The sequence below is a fragment of the Somniosus microcephalus genome, chromosome 15 (assembly GCF_052327205.1).
Source record: "Somniosus microcephalus isolate GS21.2 chromosome 15, FLI_Smic_1.0, whole genome shotgun sequence".
Lineage (NCBI taxonomy): Eukaryota > Metazoa > Chordata > Chondrichthyes > Squaliformes > Somniosidae > Somniosus > Somniosus microcephalus.
Window position 1 is genome coordinate 7,278,872 of NC_141001.1, and position 25,445 is coordinate 7,304,316.

A 25,445-nucleotide genomic window follows, 5' to 3' on the forward strand; every position below is an offset into this window, starting at 1 on the left:
GAGAAACGATTCCTCTGGTGGGGGAATCCAGAACAAGGGGGCACAACCTTGAGCAGGAGTAGGCCATACAACCCTTCTGGCCTGCTCTGCCATTCAATAAGATCATGGCTGAACTTCTACAGCAACTCCACTCTCCCACCCTATCCCCATATTCCTCAATTCCCCATGTCCATCGATCTCAGTCTTGAATGGTTAGAGCTAGGTTATTCAGTGGTGATGTCAGAAAGCACTTCATACAAAGGGTAGTAGAAATCTGGAACTCTTTCCTTACCCGCACCCCTCCACCACAAAAAGCTGTTGAGGCTGTGGGTCAATTGAAAAATTTAAAATTGAGTGATACATTTTTGTTAGGCAAGGGTATTAAGGGACATGGAGCAAGGGCGGGTAGATGGAGTTAAGATATAGATCAGCCATGGCAGAAAAAGGCTCGAGGGGCTGAATGGTTTACTCCCGTTCTTATGTTCTCATGAGTGGAAACTGTCAAAGATCCCGTGGCACCACTCGTTCCAGGGAGCCCCACAGCTACAAAGGAGCATCCTGACATTACACGAGGCCCTCACTGTAAATAAATCCTACCACACACCAGCCCGCACGCTGCTCCAACACAGAACAGGAAACTTAATATGGAGCTGTATGATGGGAGGTACTGCAGCACACGAGGCACTGGAGCTGTAAGCTGACTGTGGGCCTAGTTAAGGCACACTTAAAGCTACTGCGACTCCCACCATTGACCTTAAACCTCATCTCCTGACGATCTTTTTAAACAGCGTCCCCAAGGTTTTGGTTATCCTCGTTCTTTGCTTTTTGGGTTTATTCCCCCTACTCCAACACTTTAAAATTAAAACAATTGTACTCATATCTCCAATTCTCATTTCCCTCTTGCCCTGTAATATTTTGATTAATGTACACAGGGATATAGCGATTTCCCAGAAATCAGCTGTTAAACTAACCCTACAGCGTTAACAGTGGTGAGCATAAAGTCTCAGCACGTGTCCTTTAGAAACTGCACAGCTGTCCCACATTATGTACAAAGAAAATACACTTAGCCGAAGGCAATGTCGCAGGCGGTTATCTTATTTCAGAGCTCAGGCAAAGACCCTCCAACCTGCACGCGCAATGAGATAATTGCCTTAACTTCAAACCCCACTATCTGGAATCTCTACACAACACGTACAGAGTGTTGCCTCTCTACTTCAATCAAACGGCAGCTCTCACTTGAAGGGACACTGTAGACCCATACGGTTCATCTGTGTGAATCGGGATTATACCCAGGATCTCTCTGCTCCCATGTGCTACATAAAATTTACAGCACAGAAACAGGCCATTCGGCCCACGATGGTGTTTATGCTCCACACGCGCCTAGCCCACTCTACTTCACCTAACCTATTAGAACATGAGAAATAGGAGGAGTAGACTATACGGTCCTTCGAGCCAGCTCTGCCATTCAATAAGATCATGGCTGAATTTCTACACCAACTCCACTTTCCTGCCCTATCTCTTGATTCCCTCAGTACCCAAAAATCTATCGATCTGAGTCTTGAATATACTCATCGACTGAGCCTCCACAGCGCTCTGGTGTAGAGAAGTCCAAAGATTCACCACCCTCTGAGTGAAGAAATTTCTCCTCATCCCAGTCCTAAATGGCCAACCCCGCCAGAGAATATAGGGCCATTCTACTCAATCTCTCTTCATAGGACATCATCTTATCCCAGGAATCAATCTAGTGAATGTTTGTTGCACCGCCTCTGAGGCGAGTACATCCTTCCTTGGGTAAGGAGACCAAACCTGCACCCAGTACTCCAGGTGTGCTCTCACCAAGGCCCTGTATAATTGTAGCAAGACTTCCTTACTCTTATACTCCAACCCCCTTGCAATAAAGGCTAACATACTATTTGCCTTCCGAATTATTGCTGCACCCGATTGTTAACTTTGTGATTTGTGTACAAGGACACCCAGATCCCTGTTACTAGTCTCACATTTAAAAAAAATTCTGCTTTTCCATTAATTAATCCTACCAAAGTGAATAATTTCACACTTCCCCATATTTTACTCCATCTGCCACCTTCTTGCCCAACCACTTAACCTGTCTATATCCCTTTGCAGCCACTTTACATCCTAACAGCTCACTTTTTCACCTAGCTTTGTATCGTCAGCAAACTTGGATACATTACACTTTATCCCCTCATAGTTGATCTAGATTGTGAATAGCAGAGGCCCAAGCACTGATCCTTGCGGCACTCCACCAGTTACAGCCTGCCAACCCAAAAATGACCCATTTATTCCTACGCTGTGTTTTCTGTCCGTTAACCAATCTATGCTATTACACCCAATCCCATGAGCCCTAATCTTGTGTAGCAACCTCTTATGCGGCACCTTAACGAATGAGCATATCTGTCTATTCCTAGCTCCCTCATGTACTTATCTAGCTTTCCCTTAAATGCATTAAAAAAGTGTGAGGTGATGCATTTTGGGAGGACTAACAAGGCAAGGGAATACACAATGAATGGTAAGACCCTAGGAAAGACAGAGGATCAGAGGGACCTTGGTGTGCATGTACATAGATCCCTGAAGGCAGAACAGGTGGATGTGGTGGTTAAAAAGGCATATGGGATACTTATATTCTATGCCTCGGCTAATGAAGGCAAGAGCAGGGAGGTTATGATGGAGCTGTACAAAACGCTGGTTAGGCCACAGCTGGAATACTGTGTGCAGTTCTGGTCGCCACACTATAGGAAGAATGTGATTGCTTTGGAGAGGGTGCAGAGGAGATTCACCAGGATGTTACCTGGGCTGGAGCGCTTCAGCTATGAAGAAAGACTGGACAGGCTGGGGTTGTTTTCCTTGGAGCAGAGAAGGCTGAGGGGGGACCTGATTGAGGTGTACAAAATTATGAGGGGCATAGATAGGGTAGATAGAAAGGAACTTTTCCCCTTAGTAGAGGGGTCAATAACAAGGGGGCATAGATTCAAGGTAAGGGGCAGGAGGTTTAGAGGGGATTTGAGGAAAAACTTTTTCATCCAGAGGGTGGTTGGAATCTGGAACTCATTGCCTGAAAGGGTGGTAGAGGCAGGAACCCTCAACATTCAAGAAGCATTTGGATGAGCACTTGAAATGCCATAGCATACAAGGCTACGGACCAAATGCTGGAAAATGGGATTAGATTAGACAGGGCTTGATGGCCGGCGCGGACGCGATGGGCCTCTTTCATGACTCTCTCGCTGTGACTCACCTCAAATACTCCATGTGGTAGCAAGTTCCACATTTTAACCACTCTCTGGGTAAAGACGTTTCTCCTGAATTCTTTTTTGGATTTATTAGTGACTCTCATAATTATGGTCCCTAGTTTTGGTCATCCCCACAACTGGAAACATCGTCTCTACATCTACCCAATCAAACCACTTCATAATTTTAAAGACCCCCATCAGATCACCCCTCAGCCTTCTCTTCTCTGTTAGCTCAGATAATAGATGATATGTATTACTAGGAGCATTTTACACTGCAGGTTCAAATGTGAGCCCCTCTCCTCGTGTCACTGTCTTGAGACCCTCTCCACGCTATCCATTACTCCTGTACAGTGCATATATAGAATGGCTAATCTTAGATTACTGTGTAAAATTGGACATAACCTTTCTACACACTCTCCTCTGGGGCAAACAGGTAGTCAGGATCAGTGTTTAAAAGAAAATAGCAAAATCAGTACATTAGTGAGTGGCTTACTTTTAAATGGGGGAAAGTGGGAAATATAAATGCTAAATTGTATAGGAAATATAAACCTGTGTCACTGGAATACCAGGGTCAAATATCTCAACGTTGATGTACCAAGTTGAAGAATTGTCCTGTAATGTTCTAGTTCTAGTACTCTGAATACCTCTATTAACATGCTAATCTAAGAGTATCCTTGATACTGCTCCCCTTTACATCAGCACTTAGGGGTCTGCTCCGTGGAGGAGATCCTGAGCTATGTTTATACCAGTGCCAGATTTAACAGGCCAGTTGAGCGCACTGGTACTCCAATCTCCTCCAAGTTTCTACCTCATACTATTGCCATCCATCCGTCCACCTCCCCCCAAATTGACACTGGAGTCGGGGGGGGGGGGGGGGAATGGAATGATCCACTTCCGTGTTAAATGGAGCCAAACCAATTCCCAGGCTCGGTGACTCCAGCATTGTAACAAAATTATAAATCGCCTAAAAATTATATCGTGTTGCAATACTTAATTAAAAACCTGTGTGTATAATGTCAGAACACCAATCCGTTACCTTTTGCATGCTCTCAACAGTAAACAGGTACAGGAAATGACACAGGTAGGTGTAAGATCACCACTTGCACTACCCAGCGACGAGTCACTGGCCGTATCACCCCCTGCTCGTGCAAATCGAGGTGTCGGACCTCTGACGTGACAGCCCTTCGCTTTTCACACTTTACTAGGATTGGAGACATCGCAGACGGTTTGTTTGGTTAGAATCACTGTGTAAAATCAGCACTATATTTCAGAGACTCCTGACACCAACAGCTGAGCCGAGGAGGCACAGCCCCTGCCCGGCCCAGATACCTCACTCCTCTTGCACGTACTCGCATGCTTGACTCCCTCTGTCCTTTAGTTTCAACGGCCTCAACTTGGGCCACGGTTTTGCCACTGCTGGGTCTTCTCCATTAATATGGTTTTAACTTTCTCTCATGGAAGATATAAACGGATGTAAACAACAACTGTCAAGTGTGCATTTCCATGCATTCCACACAACTGAAACATTGGATTCTGACCGAGGCCATGCGCATTCAAATCACAGCACGTGCCCAAGTACTGTATGGGCTCAAACATCACACAATTACACTCCTGGAGCTTGGCGTTAACTCATGCAATGTCTGCAGTTTGCCCCACCCTGCAAGGACAAGCCCGTACCATTGAGATGTCTCAAATAATCCTAAATACTCTGGTGTGCAACCAGGCTCTGTCTCCCTTGGTTAATCTCACCAAGGTGGGTGCAGTTGGGGAGGGCGAGGAAACTGAACTTACAGCAAGTTCCAATTTTCAAGTTTATCTTTTATTTTCATTTTTTTTTTAAATGAATGCAATTTTATATAATGCAAACCAACCGGCAATCAAAAACCACCCGCTTGTGTCAACAAGTATCACTGCACAAGACAGCACCAGAACGCGTATTAACAGGTGTGCTCGGAGAGAGTGTGTCTCGAGCCGCTGTGGTTGAGCACCCACCTGTCCTGGTATTGCAGTCCTTGAAGCTGAGTGGCCAGGTACTGGGGCAGCTCCCACGTCACTTCGTTGGTTTGAATGCTCCAGTAATAGTAGCAGCCGGTGTTCTCGTCCCACACCTCCTGCCAGTCGCCCATCTCCACGTTAACTGTACAATGAGAGACAAGGACCGCATTCGTTACACTCACACTCATGTCAAGGACAAAGCCCACCCACCCCCAGCACACACAGTCCTCCAGCGGGTAGGGGAAGCTGGTCTAACCCGTGGGTAGGGATTGGTTAAGAGGTAGGAGACAGATGGGAAAATAGGTATGTACTCCAATTGGCAGGAGATGATTAGTGGCGTTCCCCAGGAATCTGCACTGGGGCCCAGCTTTTCACTATATTTATCAACGACTTAGATGAAAGAATAGAGAGCTGTATACCCAAGTTTACTGACAACACCTAGTTAGGTGGCAGTTAGTGTAGATGGGAGCAGATCGGAGTATTTTCTAAATGGGGAGAAGCTCGGAACTGTGGATGATCAGAGATATTTAGAGGTCCATGTACAGAAATCACTAAAAACTAGTGGATAGGTACAAAAACTATGTAAATGCTCCTGGAATACTGGCCTTTCTCTCAAGGGGTGGAAGTTATATTCAGTTGTACAGAGCTCCATTAGACCCCATCTGGAGAACACCGCACATCAGGAAGGATATGTGGCCTTGGAGGGGTGCAGCACAGATCCACCGGAATGATTCCAGGCTAAAAGGGTTAAATTATGAGGACAGGCTGCATAGACTAGGCTTGTATTCTCTCAAGTAAAGAAGACTAATGAGACGTTTAAGATGATTAAAGGATTTGATAGGGTAGATAGAGAAGCAGCTATTTCCTCTGGTGAGAGTCCAGAACAAGGGGCCATAACCTTAAAAGAGCTCAGCTGTTCAGGGGTGGTGTCAGGAAGCACTTCACACACAGAGTAATGGAAATCTGGGACTCTCTTCCCCAAAAAGCAGTCGAGACTAGGGATCAATTGAAAATTTAAAATCCAAAATTGATCATTTTTGTTAGACAAGGGTATTAAGGGTTACAGAACCAAGGTGGGTAGTTGGAATCGAGATACGGATTAGCTATGATCTAATTGAATGGCGGAACTGGCTCAAGGGGCTGAATGGCCTACTCCTGTTCCTATGTTTTTCCCCATCTCTCCCAAAGGAGCTGCGTCTTAATGGGACCCTATAGCCCTCTGGGGCCTTTATCCAAGTGGGCATTCATTATGTGAATCTAGACTGAGTGTTGGGAAGCTGTTCACCCATGATGGGCATCATGTCCAAGTCCAACTCCAACATTTTGCCTGTGGGGCCTGGATGTGATTTTAGTTTAGTTTATATCAAATTCAGGTTTGGTCAAAAGGGAATAACTCAGAGGCTAAGCCTGTTTTGACATTTCACAGGGAACATCAGATGGACCAACCATTATAGCCATCAAACACTGTTTACTTTTATATATCCTATTAGCTTTGAGACAATGGGCAAGAGAAAAGGTGCCAGTTAGTTCAGGGACTGCTGGCTTGCTTGGGGCACAGCTGCATATTTGTTGTTTGGTTATGGTGTTTGGAGCAGTAGGAAACAGAAATAAAAACAAAATGCTGGAAATACTCAGCAGGTCAGGCAGCATCTGTGGAATATCTGCTGAGTATTGCCAGCATTTTCTGTTTTTATTTCAGATTTCCAGCATCCGCAATATTTTGCTTTTGTATTTGTGGTAGGAAACAGAAAGCGGTTTTGTTCGTTTGTATACTTCAGGTAAAATAAACTGGTTTGTTGGTTCACAAATCTGGTCTCAGCTTGGCCCTTTTCAGTGCAGCTTCTGAAAATGAGAATGCGTGTGGTGTCACATGCAAGATTATAGTATCCAGTAGACACAGGCGGTCAATTGTTACAATCCTTGGGTCACTGGGCTGTAAAGGTGCTCTCCAGATGGGAGGGGTTGCGAGTTCCACTTATGGGAGTGACCAATGATACTGAACCCAACAAACGATCTAGTGGACATGTGAAATCGTTAACACCAGCCCTGTCCATACATACAGGTACTTTTTGGCAGGAGGCACTGGACATGGATCAAGAGCAGGAACCCTGACTAATATTTTTCCCCTCTTTTCTCTCTCTCTCTAGCCAAGGGGCATATTGTGGCAATTAGTGTCCACCCAGTCCTGCCCCGGCTAACCCAGTATAGACCAAGAATCGAACACAGGAACTACAGCACAGTACCACAATGAGAGCTGCAGTTATCCATTAGGTTACCCAGAGATTGCCCCCTTTTAATCTACAAGCACCACGGCTGTTGATGTGCGACGTTCGCCAAACTTTGACTTGATTCTGCATCTCTCTGCGTAACTAATAAATATGCCACACTGTTCCCGTTAGTGGGCTAAATTTCACTTTTGCTGGTCAGAGAGTATAAAGCAGCGAGCGAGCGGCCCCGAGAGTATAAAGCAGCGAGAGAGCGAGCGGCCCCGAGAGTATAAAGCAGCGAGAGAGCGAGCGGGCGGCCCCGAGAGTATAAAGCAGCGAGAGCGCGAGCGGGCGGCCCCGAGAGTATAAAGCAGCGAGAGAGCGAGCGAGCGGCCCCGAGAGTATAAAGCAGCGAGAGAGCGCGCGAGCGGCCCCGAGAGTATAAAGCAGCGAGAGCGCAAGCGAGCGGCCCCGAGAGTATAAAGCAGCGAGAGCGCGAGCGGGCGGCCCCGAGAGTATAAAGCAGCGAGAGAGCGAGCGGGCGGCCCCGAGAGTATAAAGCAGCGAGAGCGCGAGCGGGCGGCCCCGAGAGTATAAAGCAGCGAGAGAGCGAGCGGGCGGCCCCGAGTATAAAGCAGCGAGAGAGCGAGCGGGCGGCCCCGAGAGTATAAAGCAGCGAGAGAGCGAGCGGGCGGCCCCGAGAGTATAAAGCAGCGAGAGCGAGCGAGCGGCCCCGAGAGTATAAAGCAGCGAGAGCGAGCGAGCGGCCCCGAGAGTATAAAGCAGCGAGAGCGAGCGGCCCCGAGAGTATAAAGCAGCGAGAGCGCGAGCGAGCGGCCCCGAGAGTATAAAGCAGCGAGAGCGCGAGCGGGCGGCCCCGAGAGTATAAAAGCAGCGAGAGAGCGAGCGAGAGGCCCCGAGAGTATAAAGCAGCGAGAGCAAGCGAGCGGCCCCGAGAGTATAAAGCAGCGAGAGCGAGCGAGCGGCCCCGAGAGTATAAAGCAGCGAGAGAGCGAGCGGGCGGCCCCGAGAGTATAAAGCAGCGAGAGAGCGAGCGGGCGGCCCCGAGAGTATAAAGCAGCGAGAGAGCGAGCGGGCGGCCCCGAGAGTATAAAGCAGCGAGAGAGCGAGCGAGCGGCCCAGAGAGTATAAAGCAGCGAGAGAGCGAGCGAGCGGCCCCGAGAGTATAAAGCAGCGAGGGAGCGAGAGAGCGGCCCCGAGAGTATAAAGCAGCGAGAGAGCGAGCGAGCGGCCCCGAGAGTATAAAGCAGCGAGAGCACGAGCGAGCGGCCCCGAGAGTATAAAGCAGCGAGAGCGCGAGCGAGCGGCCCCGAGAGTATAAAGCAGCGAGAGAGCGAGCGAGCGGCCCCGAGAGTATAAAGCAGCAAGAGCGCGAGCGAGCGGCCCCGAGAGTATAAAGCAGCGAGAGCGCGAGCGAGCGGCCCCGAGAGTATAAAGCAGCGAGAGAGCGAGCAAGCGGCCCCGAGAGTATAAAGCAGCGAGAGCGCGCGCGAGCGGCCCCGAGAGTATAAAGCAGCGAGAGAGCGAGCGAGCGGCCCCGAGAGTATAAAGCAGCGAGAGAGCGAGCGAGCGGCCCCGAGAGTATAAAGCAGCGAGAGCGCGCGCGAGCGGCCCCGAGAGTATAAAGCAGCGAGAGCAAGCGAGCGGCCCCGAGAGTATAAAGCAGCGAGAGCGAGCAAGCGGCCCCGAGAGTATAAAGCAGCGAGAGAGCGAGCGGGCGGCCCCGAGAGTATAAAGCAGCGAGAGAGCGAGCGGGCGGCCCCGAGAGTATAAAGCAGCGAGAGAGCGAGCGGGCGGCCCCGAGAGTATAAAGCAGCGAGAGAGCAAGCGAGCGGCCCCGAGAGTATAAAGCAGCGAGAGCGAGCGAGCGGCCCCGAGAGTATAAAGCAGCGAGAGAGCGAGCGGGCGGCCCCGAGAGTATAAAGCAGCGAGAGCGCGAGCGGGCGGCCCCGAGAGTATAAAGCAGCGAGAGAGCGAGCGAGCGGCCCAGAGAGTATAAAGCAGCGAGAGAGCGGCCCCGAGAGTATAAAGCAGCGAGGGAGCGAGAGAGCGGCCCCGAGAGTATAAAGCAGCGAGAGAGCGAGCGAGCGGCCCCGAGAGTATAAAGCAGCGAGAGCACGAGCGAGCGGCCCCGAGAGTATAAAGCAGCGAGAGCGCGAGCGAGCGGCCCCGAGAGTATAAAGCAGCGAGAGAGCGAGCGAGCGGCCCCGAGAGTATAAAGCAGCGAGAGCGCGAGCGAGCGGCCCCGAGAGTATAAAGCAGCGAGAGCGCGAGCGAGCGGCCCCGAGAGTATAAAGCAGCGAGAGAGCGAGCAAGCGGCCCCGAGAGTATAAAGCAGCGAGAGCGCGCGCGAGCGGCCCCGAGAGTATAAAGCAGCGAGAGAGCGAGCGAGCGGCCCCGAGAGTATAAAGCAGCGAGAGAGCGAGCGAGCGGCCCCGAGAGTATAAAGCAGCGAGAGCGCGCGCGAGCGGCCCCGAGAGTATAAAGCAGCGAGCGAGCGGCCCCGAGAGTATAAAGCAGCGAGAGCGAGCGAGCGGCCCCGAGAGTATAAAGCAGCGAGAGCACGAGCGAGCGGCCCCGAGTGTATAAAGCAGCGAGAGCACGAGCGAGCGGCCCAGAGTGTATAAAGCAGCGAGAGCACGAGCGAGCGGCCCCGAGAGTAGAAAGCAGCGAGAGCACGAGCGAGCGGCCCAGAGAGTATAAAGCAGCGAGAGCGCGAGCGACCCCGAGAGTATAAAGCAGCGAGAGAGCGAGCGGCCCCGAGAGTATAAAGCAGCGAGAGTGCGAGCGAGCGGCCCCGAGTGTATAAAGCAGCGAGAGAGCGGCCCCGAGAATATAAAGCAGCGAGAGAGCGAGCGAGCGGCCCCGAGAGTATAAAGCGGCGAGAGCGCGAACGGCCGAGAGTATAAAGCGGCGAGAGCGCGAACGGCTGAGAGTATAAAGCGGCAAGAGCGCGAACGGCCCGAGAGTATAAAGCGGCGAGAGCGCGAACGGCCGAGAGTATAAAGCGGCGAGAGCGCGAACGGCCCGAGAGTATAAAGCGGCGAGAGCGGCCCCGAGAGTATAAAGCGGCGAGAGCGCGAACGGCCGAGAGTATAAAGCGGCGAGAGCGCGAACGGCCCGAGAGTATAAAGCGGCGAGAGAGCGAGCGAGCGGCCCTGAGAGTATAAAGCGGCGAGAGCTCGAGCGGCCCCGGGAGTATAAAGCGGCGGGAGCGCGAGCGGCCCCGAGAGTATAAAGCGGCGAGAGCGCGAACGGCCAGAGTATAAAGCGGCGAGAGCGCGAGCGGCCCCGAGAGTATAAAGCGGCGGGAGCGCGAGCGGCCCCAGAGTATAAAGCGGCGAGAGCGCGAACGGCCAGAGTATAAAGCGGCGGGAGCGCGAGCGGCCCCGAGAGTATAAAGCGGCGAGAGCACGACCGGCCAGAGTATAAAGCGGCGAGAGCGCGAGCGGCCCCGAGAGTATAAAGCGGCGAGAGCGCGAGCGGCCCTGAGAGTATAAAGCGGCGAGAGCTCGAGCGGCCCCGGGAGTATAAAGCGGCGGGAGCGCGAGCGGCCCCGAGAGTATAAAGCGGCGAGAGCGCGAACGGCCAGAGTATAAAGCGGCGAGAGCGCGAGCGGCCCCGAGAGTATAAAGCAGCGGGAGCGCGAGCGGCCCCAGAGTATAAAGCGGCGAGAGCGCGAACGGCCAGAGTATAAAGCGGCGGGAGCGCGAGCGGCCCCGAGAGTATAAAGCGGCGAGAGCGCGAACGGCCAGAGTATAAAGCGGCGAGAGCGCGAGCGGCCCCGAGAGTATAAAGCGGCGAGAGCGCGAGCAGCCCCGAGAGTATAAAGCGGTGGGAGCGCGAGCGGCCCCGAGAGTATAAAGCGGCGGGAGCGCGAGCGGCCCCGAGAGTATAAAGCGGCGAGAGCGCGAGCGGCCCCGAGAGTATAAAGCGGCGAGAGCGCGAGCGGCCCGAGAGTATAAAGCGGCGAGAGCGCGAGCGGCCCCGAGAGTATAAAGCGGCGAGAGCGCGAGCGGCCCCAGAGTATAAAGCGGCGAGAGCGCGAGCGGCCCCGAGAGTATAAAGCGGCGAGAGCGCGAGCGGCCCCGAGAGTATAAAGCGGTGAGAGCGTGAGCGGCCCGAGAGTATAAAGCGGCGAGAGCGAGCGAGCGGCCCCGAGTATAAAGCGGCGAGAGCGAGCGAGCGGCCCCGAGAGTATAAAGCGGCGAGAGCGAGCGAGCGGCCCCGAGAGTATAAAGCGGCGAGAGCGCGAACGGCCAGAGTATAAAGCGGCGGGAGCGCGAGCGGCCCCGAGAGTATAAAGCGGCGAGAGCGCGAACGGCCAGAGTATAAAGCGGCGAGAGCGCGAGCGGCCCCGAGAGTATAAAGCGGCGAGAGCGCGAGCAGCCCCGAGAGTATAAAGCGGTGGGAGCGCGAGCGGCCCCGAGAGTATAAAGCGGCGGGAGCGCGAGCGGCCCCGAGAGTATAAAGCGGCGAGAGCGCGAGCGGCCCCGAGAGTATAAAGCGGCGAGAGCGCGAGCGGCCCGAGAGTATAAAGCGGCGAGAGCGCGAGCGGCCCCGAGAGTATAAAGCGGCGAGAGCGCGAGCGGCCCCAGAGTATAAAGCGGCGAGAGCGCGAGCGGCCCCGAGAGTATAAAGCGGCGAGAGCGCGAGCGGCCCCGAGAGTATAAAGCGGTGAGAGCGTGAGCGGCCCGAGAGTATAAAGCGGCGAGAGCGCGAGCGGCCCCGAGAATATAAAGCGGCGAGAGCGCGAGCGGCCCCGGGAGTATAAAGCGGTGAGAGCGTGAGCGGCCCGAGAGTATAGAGCGGCGAGAGCGCGAGCGGCCCCGAGAATATAAAGCGGCGAGAGCGCGAGCGGCCCCGGGAGTATAAAGCGGTGAGAGCGTGAGCGGCCCGAGAGTATAGAGCGGCGAGAGCGCGAGCGGCCCCGAGAGTATAAAGCGGCGAGAGCGTGAGCGGCCCGAGAGTATAAAGCGGCGAGAGCGCGAGCGGCCCCGGGAGTATAAAGCGGCGAGAGCGCGAGCGGCCCCGGGAGTATAAAGCGGCGAGAGCGTGAGCGGCCCGAGAGTATAGAGCGGCGAGAGCGCGAGCGGCCCCGGGAGCATAAAGCGGCGGGAGCGCAAGCGGCCCCAGAGTATAAAGCGGCGAGAGCGCGAACGGACAGAGTATAAAGCGGCGGGAGCGCGAGCGGCCCCGAGAGTATAAAGCGGCGAGAGCGCGAGCGACCCAGAGTATAAAGCGGCGAGAGCGCGAGCGGCCCCCGAGAGTATAAAGCGGCGAGAGCGCGAGCGGCCCCGAGAGTATAAAGCGGCGAGAGCGAGCGGCCCGAGAGTATAAAGCGGCGAGAGCACGAGCGGCCCCGAGAGTATAAAGCGGCGAGAGCGAGCGAGCGGCCCCGAGTATAAAGCGGCGAGAGCGAGCGAGCGGCCCCGAGAGTATAAAGCGGCGAGAGCGAGCGAGCGGCCCCGAGAGTATAAAGCGGCGAGAGCGAGCGAGCGGCCCCGAGAGTATAAAGCGGCGAGAGCGAGCGAGCGGCCCCGAGAGTATAAAGCGGCGAGAGCGAGCGAGCGGCCCCGAGAGTATAAAGCGGCGAGAGCGAGCGAGCGGCCCCGAGAGTATAAAGCGGCGAGAGCGAGCGAGCGGCCCAGAGTGTATAAAGCGGCGAGAGCGAGCGAGCGGCCCCGAGAGTATAAAGCGGCGAGAGCGAGCGAGCGGCCCCGAGAGTATAAAGCGGCGAGAGCGAGCGAGCGGTCCTGAGAGTATAAAGCGGCGAGAGCGAGCGAGCGGTCCCGAGAGTATAAAGCGGCGAGAGCGAGCGAGCGGCCCTGAGATTTTAAAGCGGCGAGAGTGCGAGAGTATAAAGCGGCGAGAGAGCCAGTGAGCTTGCCCGAGAGTATAAAGCGGTGAGAGGCACGAAAGTATAAAGCGGAGAGAGCGAGCGAGCGGCCCGAGAGTATAAAACGGCGAGAGAGCGAGCGGCCCAGAGAGTGTAAAGCGGCGAGAGAGCCAGTGAGCTGCCCCGAGAGTATAAAGCGGCGAGAGCGCGAGTGAGCTGCCCCGAGTATAAAGCGGCGAGTGCATGCGGCCCCGAGAGTATAAAGTGGCGAGAGAGCAGCCCCGAGAGCAATGACACATCCTGTGAATGAATAACAAGAGATTTTTAGACTGTAGGGGAATCAAGGGATATGGGGATCAGGTGGGAAGGTGGAGTTGAGGTCGAAGATCAGCCCTGATCTTACTGAATGGCAGAGCAGACTCAAAGGGCCGTATGACCTGCTCTTGCTCCTAATTCTTATGTTCTTAATCATTACGTTTCTAGCCCAATGAGGAAGGAAGCAGTGCTGGATCTAGTTCTGGGGCATAAAGTAGGGCAAGTGGAGAACACATCTCGGTAATAATGATAATATAATTACGTTTAAAGTAGTTATGGAAAGGGACAAAGAAAAACCAAAGGTGAAAATACCAAACTGGAAAAGAGCCGATTTCAGTGATTTGAGAAGGGATAGAGCAAGGTGGACTGGAAACAAAGATTGGCAATGGGCAATGACATAGGAACAGGAGTAGGCCATTCAGCCCCTCGAGCCTATTCTGCCTGGTTTTCGACTGTATTCTGATCTGACATTTGTCATAAATCTTTTCCTGTTTTATTTTAATCTCCATTTCCTTTGTCAGTCATTCAGGAAGCTCTAGCTTTGGATGCCCCATCAATGAGATCATGGCTGATCTGTGGCCTAACCCCATATACCCACCTTTGGCCCATATCCCTTAATACCTTTGGTACTAAAAAGCTCTCAATCTCAGATTTAAAATTAACAATTGATCAAGCATCAATTGCCGTTTGCGGAAGAGAGTTCCAAACTTCTACCACCCTTTGTGTGGAGAAGTGTTTCCTAATTTCACTCCTGAAAGGTCTGGCTCTAATTTTTAGACGATGTCCCCTAGTCCTAGAATCCCCAACCAGCGGAAATAGTTTCTCTCTATCTACCCTATCTGTTCCCCTTAATATCTTGAAAACTTCGATCAGGTCACCCCTTAAATTTCACCTTCTAAATTCATGGGAATACAATCCTAATTTGTGTAATTAATGGGCAATGACAGGCCTTCAAGGTGGGTAAAAACCAAGCATATTATCAAAAGGAGAAAAGATGGGGCATCCAAAGCTAGAGCTTCCTGAATGACACAGGAAATAGAGGTTAAAATAAAACAGGAAAAGATCTGAGACAAATGTCAGATCAGAATACAGTCAAAAACCAGGTAGAATACAAAAATTGCAGGGGTAAAAAGGATATAAGGAGGGCAAAAAGAGACCATGAAAAATGATTAGCGAGTAACATAAGAGAGAACCCAAAAATTGCTTATAAACATAAAAAGTAAAAAGGATAGTTAAAGGAACAATGGGTAGGGACAAAAAAAGGAAATCTTCTTGTGGCGGCTGAGGGCATGTCTGAGCTACGAAATTAAGTATTTTGCATCTGTCTTCACTGAAGAGGAGGATAAAATTAATGTCGCAGTAGATTGTGGGGGGGGGGGGGAGTAAAGATATTGGATAGGATAAAAATAGATAGAAAGGAGGTGCTAAATAGGTTGGCATCACTCAAAGTGACCCGGTCTAGATGGGAGGCACCCTAGGTTGCTGATGGAAGCTAGGGTTGAAATAGCAGATGCTTTGACCACAACCTTTCAATCCTACTTGGATGTGGGAGTGGTGCCCGAGGACTGTTCAAAAAATGAGGGGGGGATAAACCTGGTAACTACAAGCCAATTAGTCTTAACGTCAGTGGTGGGAAAACTAATAGGCCACGGTCAAGGACAAAATTAATTATCACTTGGAAAAGCATGGGTTAATAAGAACAGACAGTATGGATTTGTTGGCAAATCGTGTGACTAATCAGACCTAGTTCTTTGATGAAGTAAGAGAGAGGATTGATGAAGGTAGTGCAGTAGATGTTCTATGAATGGACTTTCAAAAGGCATTGGATAAAGAACTACACAACAGACTTATTCGGAAAACAGAAGCACATGGTATTAAAAGGATGGTGGTAACTTGGTAAGTAATTGGCTAAGAGATAGGAGGCAGACAGTAGTGGTGAACGGATGTTTTTCTGACTGGAGATTAGTATGCAGTGGGGTTCTCACGGGTCGGTATTCGGGCCATTGCTTTTCTTGTTATATGTAAATGGCCTGGACATGGGTATAGGGAGTACAATTGCAAAGTTTGTGGATGACATAAAACTTGACAATGTAGTAAATAGTGAGCAGGATAGTAGCAGGCTTCAGGAGGACATCGACAGACTGGTGAAATGGGCAGACACATGGCAAATCCAATTTAATGTGGATAAGTGTGAAGTGATGCACTTTGGGAGGTACAGTATAATCTAAATGGGACTATTTTGAGGGGTGCAAAAACCGGAGGGACCTAGAAGTGCATATTCACAAATCTTTGAAAATGACTGGGTAAGTTCTTAAGGCGGTTAAGAAAGCATATGGGATACTTGGTTCTGTGAATAGGGACACTGAATACAAAAACAAGGCAGCCATGCTAAACCTTTGCAAATCATTGGTTAGGCCTCGTGAGGGACTTCAGTTATGTAGAGAGATTGGAGAAGCTGGGATTGCTCTTAGAGCAGGGAAGTTTAAGGGGAGACCTAATAGAGGAATTCAAAATTATGAAGGGTTTTGAGAGAGCAAGTAGGGAGCAACTGTTTCCTCTGGGAAGCGGGTCGGTAACCAGAGGTCACAGATTTAAAATAATTGGCAAAAGAACTAGAGGGGAAATGAGGAGAATTTTTTTTTCCACATGGTTGCTCAGATCATATTGCACTGCCTGAAAGGGTGGTGGACTCGATTTCCATAAGAACTTTCAGAAGGCAATTGGACACGTACTTGAAGAGGACTTATCTGCAGGGTTATGGGGGGGGAGAGCTGGGGTGTGGGACTAAATTGGAGAGCTCTTTCAAAGAGCCGGCAAAGCTACAATGGGCCAAATGGCTTCTTTCTGTGCTGTACGATTCTATGATGAACACATAGCTACAGCTAGTGAGTACTGCACATAGTACCAATCTATCACACCTCCAGTGAGTACCATATATAGTACCAATCAAACACATACCTCCAGCCAGTGAGTACTGTGTATCGTAGTGCCAATCAGCTGCCATGGTACCGCCCTCCATTGTGGCATTCACCTCAGTGCCGTTGTGGTTGTTTGCAAGTTTCTGAGCATTTGGCACCGGTTTGGGTTCTGGCCGCGGAGGTGTGGGTGCCGGCACTGGTGACTGAGTGGGAGTAGCCATGGATTCAGAAACGGGCAAGGGCGCTGTAATTGCATCTATCTCCTGTGTTTAAAGGAACACAAACATGGCACTTAGACCGAGCATAGATTGAGCTCATGTATAAGCCAGTGATGCCTTGAGGACTCAATCACACAAACTGTTCAATCTGCACCCAACAACCAGACCACACAGGCCTGTATAGAGAATCCTGGTGCCCTGACCTGGGAGCTGCAGCATAACCAGGAGTCAGTGTACAAATTGAGAAGGTTGGTTTATGCATGGGCGATACAGCCAGAGTCAGTCAGCCACACTTGCAGTTCTGGTCTTGAAGGCCGAGGGTTTGAGTTCCAGTTTAAGCCGATGCTTCACAAGTACTCAGAGAGCTGCACTATTCGTAGAGCAGGATGGCCAAAACTCTACCCTCACAACACCAAAAAACAAAGTTTAACTGATGACCCAAGGTGACGGCCACTTTCAACTACAGACCAGCTGCTGCGTTTCTAAGTAATTCACTGGATATGAAGCGCTGCCAGATGTTTGGGAGATGCGATAAGGAGTCATAAATACAAAAACAATTTAACCTAGGGTATACATTCCAACTCCACAGGACAGCCGAGGCACACGAGGGAACAATGAATGCACAAGTGATAGGGTCACCAAGAATAGAGTGAGAAGCTCACAATGCTATGTAAAGGAGTCACTAGATAGCAAGCAGGATTAGGAACCCGGGATATTTTCCTTTCACTAGCCAAGGGGCACTATGGCCAACAGACAAGAGAAAGTGTCATTTGCATTAATCATTTCTTTTACCCACTCCCTTCCCGCGCATTCATCCGCAGGGCATGCTTGTCGCTCCCAAATACATTTTACCAATTTGAGAGTTAACAAGTTCTTAAATCACACAATGCGTCGTAGAACAGTGCCCAAGGGGTCAAGCAGGGAGCCAGGCCTGATAGCACCACCCTGCACATTCAAGAGACCTCCTGTGCAAACCAGAGGAGCCGATACTTCAAGTAACCCTAAAGACCACATTTCAACACACAGACTTGGCTCAATGTGCAGATTTATTGAAACTGCTCTGGTGGGTGATTTGTGACCAGGATGTGCGGAGGATCCAGAAAGCACAGATTTACCAGATCAAAAGGAAGACGACGAATGCCAGGAATCTGAAGTAACGGGAAATGCTGGAACGGTGGGTGAACCCATCACATGATACTCCAACCTGGTGTGGGGTGCGATGGTTACTGATGGAGGACCCCAGGTAAACGTAAACCACCTCCTCTACCTGCCAACAGCAATATCCCTTACCTTCGTGTGGGCTAAATTACAGAAAAACCACCAGAGGCATTTCTTTCACATCCATTCGCAAGCCTCTGGCACAAATGTAAACCGGCCAGGTGTTTAGCACAGAGGCGACTTTGTTCCAGGGCCGACTGTTACAAGACAATGACCAGATTCCTGCACTGGCGGAGTACAAAAGTAATTGAAGAATCACAGACAGTGGTATATAATTAGCAATCTAATGAATTGGTGTGCACACGGTCAAGGGTTTACAACAAACAGTGACTCATTTGCCTGTACATAGTTCTCTCATTATAGAAGGCATAAAATCTACCTGGAGCAGGCAATCTCCAGAATTGTGGGAGGGGAGAGCCCCGGACAGCACGGGAGGGGAAAGGGAGAGAGTCGTCGTCAGGGGCAGCATGGTGGTGATGGGTGATGGAGAAAGGAAGGGCAGCTGTGGGCAGTGCGGGGCGTGGGGGGTGGAGAGAGGAAGGGGAGGCGCGGGCAGCGCTGGGGGTGGGGGATGGGGAAAGGAAGGGGAGGCGCGGGCGGCGGGGGATGGGGAGAAGAAGGGGAGGCGCGGGCAGCGCTGGGGGTGGGGGATGGGGAAAGGAAGGGGAGGCGCGGGCGGCGGGGGATGGGGAGAAGAAGGGGAGGCGCGGGCGGCGCTGGGGTGGGGGATGGGGAGAGGAAGCGCGGGCAGCGCTGGGTGGGGGGATGGGGAGAGGAAGGGCAGGCGGGGAGAGGAAGGGGAGGCGCGGGCAGTGCTGGGGGTGGGGGATGGGGCGACGCGGGCAGTGCTGGGGGATGGGGAGAGGAAGGGGCGACGCGGGCAGTGCTGGGGGATGGGGAGAGGAAGGAAGGGGAGGCGCGGGCCGTGCTGGGGGTGGGGGATGGGGAGATGAAGGGGAAGCGCGGGCAGCGCTGGGGGTGGGGGATGGGGCGAGGAAGGGGAGGCGCTGGGGGTGGGGGATGGGGAGAGGAAGGGGAGGCGCGGGCGGCGCTGGGGGTGGGGGATGGGGAGAGGAAGGGGAGGCGCGGGCGGCGCTGGGGGATGGGGAGAGGAAGGGGAGGCGCGGGCGGCGCTGGGGGTGGGGGATGGGGAGAGGAAGGGGAGGCGCTGGGGGTGGGGGATGGGGAGAGGAAGGGGAGGCGCTGGGGGTGGGGGATGGGGAGAGGAAGGGGAGGCGCGGGCGGCGCTGGGGGTGGGGGATGGGGAGAGGAAGGGGAGGCGCTGGGGGTGGGGGATGGGGCGAGGAAGGGGAGGCGCGGGCGGTGCTGGGGGATGGGGAGAGGAAGGGGAGGCGCTGGGGGTGGGGGTGGGGAGAGGAAGGGGAGGCGCGGGCAGCGCTGGGCGTGGGGGATGCGGAGAGGAAGGGGAGGCGCGGGCAGCGCTGGGCGTGGGGGATGCGGAGAGGAAGGGGAGGCGCTGGGGGTGGGGGATGGGGAGGGGAAGGAGAGGCGCGGGCAGCGCTGGGTGGGGGGATGGGGAGAGGAAGGGGAGGCGCGGGCGGTGCTGGGGTGGGGAGGGGAGGGGAGGCGCGGGCGGCGCTGGGTGGGGGGATGGGGAGAGGAAGGGGAGGCGCGGGCGGCGCTGGGGGATGGGGAGGCGCGGGCAGCGCTGGGCGTGGGGGATGGGGAGAGGAAGGGGAGGCGCGGGCAGCGCTGGGATGGGGAGAGGAAGGGGAGGCGCGGGCAGCGCTGGGGTGGGGGATGGGAAGGGGAGGCACGGGCAGCGCTGGGATGGGGAGAGGAAGGGGAGGCACGGGCAGCGCTGGGGTGGGGGATGGGAAGGGGAGGCGCGGGCAGCGCTGGGGTGGGGGATGGGGCGACGCGGGCAGTGCTGGGGGATGGGGAGAGGAAGGGGCGACGCGGGCAGTGCTGGGGGATGGGGATGGGGAGAGGAAGGAAGGGGAGGTGCGGGCCGTGCTGGGGGTGGGGGATGGGGAGAAGGGGAGGCGCAGGCGGCGCTGGGGGTGGGGGATGGGGAGAGGAAGGGGAGGCGCGGTCAGTGCTGGGGGTGGGGGAAGGGGAGGCGCGGGCAGCGCTGGGGGATGGGGAGAGGAAGGGGAGATAAGGCCAATCTAATCCTCACCGCCATGAAGTTGGCCAACGTGCTGTCGATGTCTGCAGGCTTGCTGGGCTGTGGCTCTGCCTCCTGTGGCTCAGCGTCAGGGCTGTCCTCATCATCGCTGTCTGTGTAAGCTCCCAGTAAGCCCAGCCCACCTGCAAGAGTGCAAGTCATGATAACTCATTAAACAGCTGTCATCCCGCTCCTCCTCCTCTCACATCCCCCAGCAGTGATACCACCTGCACTTCACCCCTGCTCAAAATAACTCGGCAACAACGCCCTGCCAACAGCTCATACCAAGCAGCTCACCGCCCCCCCGCCGAGTTCGGAGGGACAGCAAGTTGTGTGGATGGGAGCAGAAAGTTGCAACGGACACTGATCGATTGAGTGAGTGGTCAAAACTGCAGAAAAATGGAGTTCAATGTGGGCATGTGAGCTCATCCAGTTTGGACCTAAGAAAGATAAATCCAAGCATTTTCTCAATGGCGAGAGGCCAGAAGCTGTGGGGGATTTAGATGTCCATGTACGGAAGCCACAAACAGGTACAAAAAGTAATTACAAAGGAATGTTGGCCTTTACCTCAAGGAGGCTGGAATACAAAAGGGGTGGAAGTTATGCTTCAGTTGTATAGAGCCTGGGTCAGGCCCCATCAAGAGTACTGCATTCAGTTTTGGACACTACATCTCGAAGGATGTATTGCTCTTGGAGGGGGTGCAGTGCAGATTCACCAGAATGCTAACAGGGCTAAAAGGGTTAAATTATGAGGACATGTTGCATAAACCTGGCTTGTATTCCCTTGAGTACAGAAGATTGAGGGGTGATCTGATCGAGGTGTTTAAGATGATTATAGGCTAAAAATAATTTAATACGGTAGAGAGAGAGAAACAATTTCCTTTAGTGGAGGAATATAGAACAAGGTTGCACAATCTTAAAATTAGAGCGAGGCTGTTCAGGAGTGAAATCAGGAAGCAGTTACCTGTAGTCCGGACTGTAGATTCCTTTGCTGTCCCATTGTTTGTACTGTTCGAAGTTGAATTAACAAACAATTGATCGGATCCATCCTCCTGCTCATCTGCAGAGAAGGAAGTATGTATAATAAACAACTACAAGGGAGTCACAGTACTAAAATCGAGAAACAGAATGGCTCCAGAACACATGATAATTAAATCGGTTTGCTTATCGCTCCCACCCGTCATGATCCCGAATCGCCCCCACCCCACCCGGCTCCATGTCCAGATGCTTCGGTGAAGGGTGGAACTGGGGGAGAATCAAACAATCATGGAACAGAAGCACAAAGAGTGCAGATCCAGCATATGTTCACCAACACACAAGGTCACTACCTGCCATTCATGAGAATACAGGTGCAGAACAGTATGACATGGGCACAGAGTTGATATAAAGTCAGCAAGGAGAGGCACACACGATTGGGGGCTTTAGAAACGTGGGCAAACCAAAAGCTGCAACCCAGCAGCCTTTCCCTGAAACTTGGACTGTTCTCTCAAGGGGCACACAGAACCATGTCTGTTGATTTTGATCATCTGTCAGTGAAACCAGTTCAGACTCTCACAATTTGATACTGGGTATTAACACAAGTACTCAAACATGGGGCAGAGACAATTGTTTGTAAAGCAAATACACTTGAAATGAATAACTGGCAGCAATGTGAGATTGTAACTACCAGTCCCACCGGGGTTCAGTCTCGCCTCGGGAGTTGTCACACAGCCCAGGGACCAAAGGGGAAGAGAAACCCATGATGCTCTCATGTATACATGGGCCACAGCTTAGCTTTAGGTTGCTCAGCTGCCAGGAGTCCATCAATCACAGCACTACCAGAACAATTCCCCCCTGCACCATCAGCAGTGCGGGGCCATATAGGAACAGGAGGATGCTCCAGCAAATGCTAACATCAGTCACTTCTGGGAGAGATAAAAGCTGGGAGCACGAACAAAAGATATCAATTTAAGGAACAGCAACGATGGGATCTGGACTACTACAAGGTAACAATAAACCAGTGAAAACTCACACCATATGCATGCATTTTATATCGAACAGATACCCAAGAGTGAGTTACTGGAATATAATCAAGGAGTTTAGGTGGGTTTGTACATAGAATAGTAGTGAATTATAGGCTAGACTAGAATCTGAAGGCCTTAGACATTGTGTGTACTTGGGCACGATTAAACAATGCGCAAGGAGCTTAAAATGGCTAAATAAATTACCAATGAACTGACCAACATGCATTTATATAGCACTTTTAATGTAACAAAAACACCCCACAGTGTGTCACAGAGCAATCTAGAGTAAAAATACTTCATTGGAGGAGGGCCAATTTCAGCGGGTTGAGAACGGATCTGGCCAGGGTAAATTCAAATCAAAGATTGGCAGGCAAAACTGTAATCGCAAAGTGGGCTGCCTGTCAAGAGGAGATGGTTCGGATACAGTCGAGGTACATTCTCACAAGGGGGGGGAAAGAGGTAGGGCAATCAAAGCCAGAGCTCCCTGGATGATTAAAGAGAGTAAGATGAAGCAGAAACAGGGGGCATATGACAGATGTCAGGTTGAGAATACAAGTGAGAACCAGGCTGAATACAGAAAGTTCAGAGGGGAAGGGAAAAAGAAAATAAGAGGGGCAGAGAGGGTATGAGAATAGAATGGCAGCTAACATAAAAGATAATCCAAAAGTCTTCTACAGGCATATAAATAGTAAACGGGTAGTAAGAGCAGGGGTGGGGCCGATTGGGACCAAAAAGCAGACCTACGCATGGAGGCTGAGGTACTAAATGAGTACTTTGCATCTGTCTTCACCAAGGAAGAAGGTGCTGCCAAAGTCATAGTGAAAGAGGAGGCAGTGGAGATACTGGATGGGATAAAAATTGGAGAGGAGGTACTAGAAAGGTTGGCTATACTTAAAGTAGATAAGTTAGCAGGACCAGATAGGATGTATCCTAGGATGCGGAGGGAGGCAAGGGTGGAAATCGCGGAGGTACTGGCCATAATCTTCCAATCCTCCTTAGATATGGGAGTGGTGCCAGAGGACTGGAGAATTGTAAATGTTTCACCCTTGTTCAAAAGGGTGTAAAGATTAAACCCAGCAACTACAGGCCGGTCAGTTTAACCTCAGTAGTGGGGAAGCTTTTAGAAACAATAATCAGAGACAAAATTAGCAGTCACTTGGACAAGTGTGGATTAATTAAAGAAAGCCAGCATGGATTTGTTAAAGGCAAATCGTGTTTAACTAACCTGATTGAGTTTTTTAATGAGGTAACAGAGAGGGTTAATGAGGGCAATGCAGTTGATGTGATGTACATGGATTTCCAAAAGGCATTTGATAAAGTGCCACATAATGGGCTTGCCAGCAAAGTTGAAGCCCATGGAATAAAAGGGACAGTGGCAGCATGGGTACGGAATTGGGTAAGTGACAGGAAACAGAGAGTAGTGGTGAACGGTTGTTTTTCGGACTGGAGGAAGGTACATGGTGGTGTTCCCCAGGGGTCGGTACTAGGACCACTGCTTTTCTCGATATATTAATGACTTGGACTTGGGTGTACAGGGCACAATTTCAAAATTTGCAGATGACACAAAACTTGGAAATATAGTGAACAGTGAGGAGGATAGTGATAGACTTCAAGAGGCTAGACAGACTGGTGGAATGGGTGGACACGTGGCAGATTAAATTTAACACAGAAAAGTGTAAATTGATACATTTCAGTAGGAAGAATGAGGAGAGGCAATATAAACTAAAGGGTACAATCCTAAAGGGGGTGCATGAACAGAGAGACCTGGGGCTATATGTGCACAAATCGTTGAAGGTGGCAGGGCAGGTTGAGAAAGCAGTTAAAAAAGCATACGGGATCCTGGACTTCATAAATAGAGGCATAGAGTACAGAAGCAAGGAAGTTATGATGAACCTTTATAAAACACTGGTTCGGCCTCAACTGGAGTATTGTGTCCAATTCTGGGCACCGAACTTTAGGAAGGATGTGAAGGCCTTAGAGAGGATGCAGAAAAGATTTACAAGGATGGTTCCAGGGATGAGGGACTTCAGTTATGTGGATAGACTGGAGAAGCTGGGGTTGTTCTCCTTAGAGCACAGAAGGTTGAGAAGAGATTTGATGGAGGTGTTCAAAATCATGAGGGGTCCAGACAGAGTAGATAGAGAGAAACTGTTCCCATTGGCAGAAGGGTTGAGAACCAGAGGACACAGATTTAAGGTGATTGGCAGAAGAACCAAAGGCGACATGAGGAAAACGTTTTCACACAGCGAGTAGTTGGGATGTGGAATGTACTGCCTGAAAGGGTGGTGGAGGCAGATTCAATCGTAGCTTTCCAAAGGGAATTGGATAATTACCTGAAGGAAAACATTTTTGTAGGGCTACAGGAAAAGGGTGGGGGAGTGGGACTAGCTGAAGTGCTCTTGCAGAGAGCTGGCACCGGCTCAATGGGCTGAATAGCCTCGTTCTGTGCTGTAACCATTCCATGGTTCTACCGATAGGAGTAATGAATGGATACTGATGCATAGAGAGGGGTTAGAATGAGTGAACAAAGCTTGGTTTGATAAGGAGTTTTTAAAATGGTGGAGAGGGGTTTGGGGATGGAGTTCTAAAGATTAGGTGCAAAGCAGCTGTGGTAAACCACTGTTGTTAGTATTGTTGTTCACTGTTAGTACTGTTGTTCACTCTTGCATATTGTTGTACTTGTCTGTGCATGCCTCAGCTGACTCCGCCCCTGGCTCCACCCTCATGGCTGGGTATAAAGGTCGCTGCTCAGAAGCCTCCAGCCCTTTTGGATACCAGGCAACCACAAGAGGCATGCTCTGTTCTTTGGTAATAAAAGCCTGTTTATTACTTTCTCAATCTCCAGTCTTTTGTAGCAATTGATAGTGCATCAATTTTATTACCAAAGTTAAATGTTGGCTGCGGATGCCGATCAACCGATGGCGCAAAACGCTGAGCAGCAGGCGCTGCTGCGAGCCCTCAGACCAACATGCCTGGACCTAGACCCCCAAGAAGCGGGTTCGTCGACTAAATTCGCACAATGGCTGCGTTGCTTTGAGGCGTATCTGGAAGCCTCGACCGTGACTCTTGATGAAAATAAACTGAAAATCCTGGCCTCGAAGGTGAGCCACCAAGTCTATACTTTAATCCAAGATGCGCCGACCTACGCGGCGGCTATCGACCTACTGAAAGGGCAGTATGCACGCCCGGTTAACACGGTCTATGCCAGGCACCTTTTAAGATCTCGCAGACAGCAGCCCGGGGAATCGGTGGAAGCCTTCCTACGGGCACTGCGGGTACTCGGACGCGGCTGCGACTGCAAGGAAGTATCGGCCGCGGCACATGCGGAGGGATTGATACGAGACGCTTTCGTTGCG

General features: G+C 51.9%; 1 protein-coding gene across 3 annotated transcripts in view; it reads right to left on the minus strand.

Annotated features, from left to right (window-relative positions):
• Positions 1-25,445, minus strand: part of fnbp4 (formin binding protein 4) — a 56,033-nt gene that overhangs the window by 20,009 nt on the left and 10,579 nt on the right. For 2 of the 3 annotated variants that reach the window (XM_086007489.1, XM_086007487.1), the window contains exons 2-5: positions 21,051-21,146; positions 20,099-20,229; positions 16,560-16,782; positions 5,217-5,361 (exon numbers count right to left, since the gene is read on the minus strand). In XM_086007489.1, the coding sequence (XP_085863615.1) occupies positions 5,217-5,361; positions 16,560-16,782; positions 20,099-20,229; positions 21,051-21,146 (595 nt within the window). Of the gene's footprint in view, positions 1-5,216; positions 5,362-16,559; positions 16,783-18,027; positions 18,506-20,098; positions 20,230-21,050; positions 21,147-25,445 lie in introns of those variants that run through there. The other variant, XM_086007490.1, reaches the window with a different exon arrangement.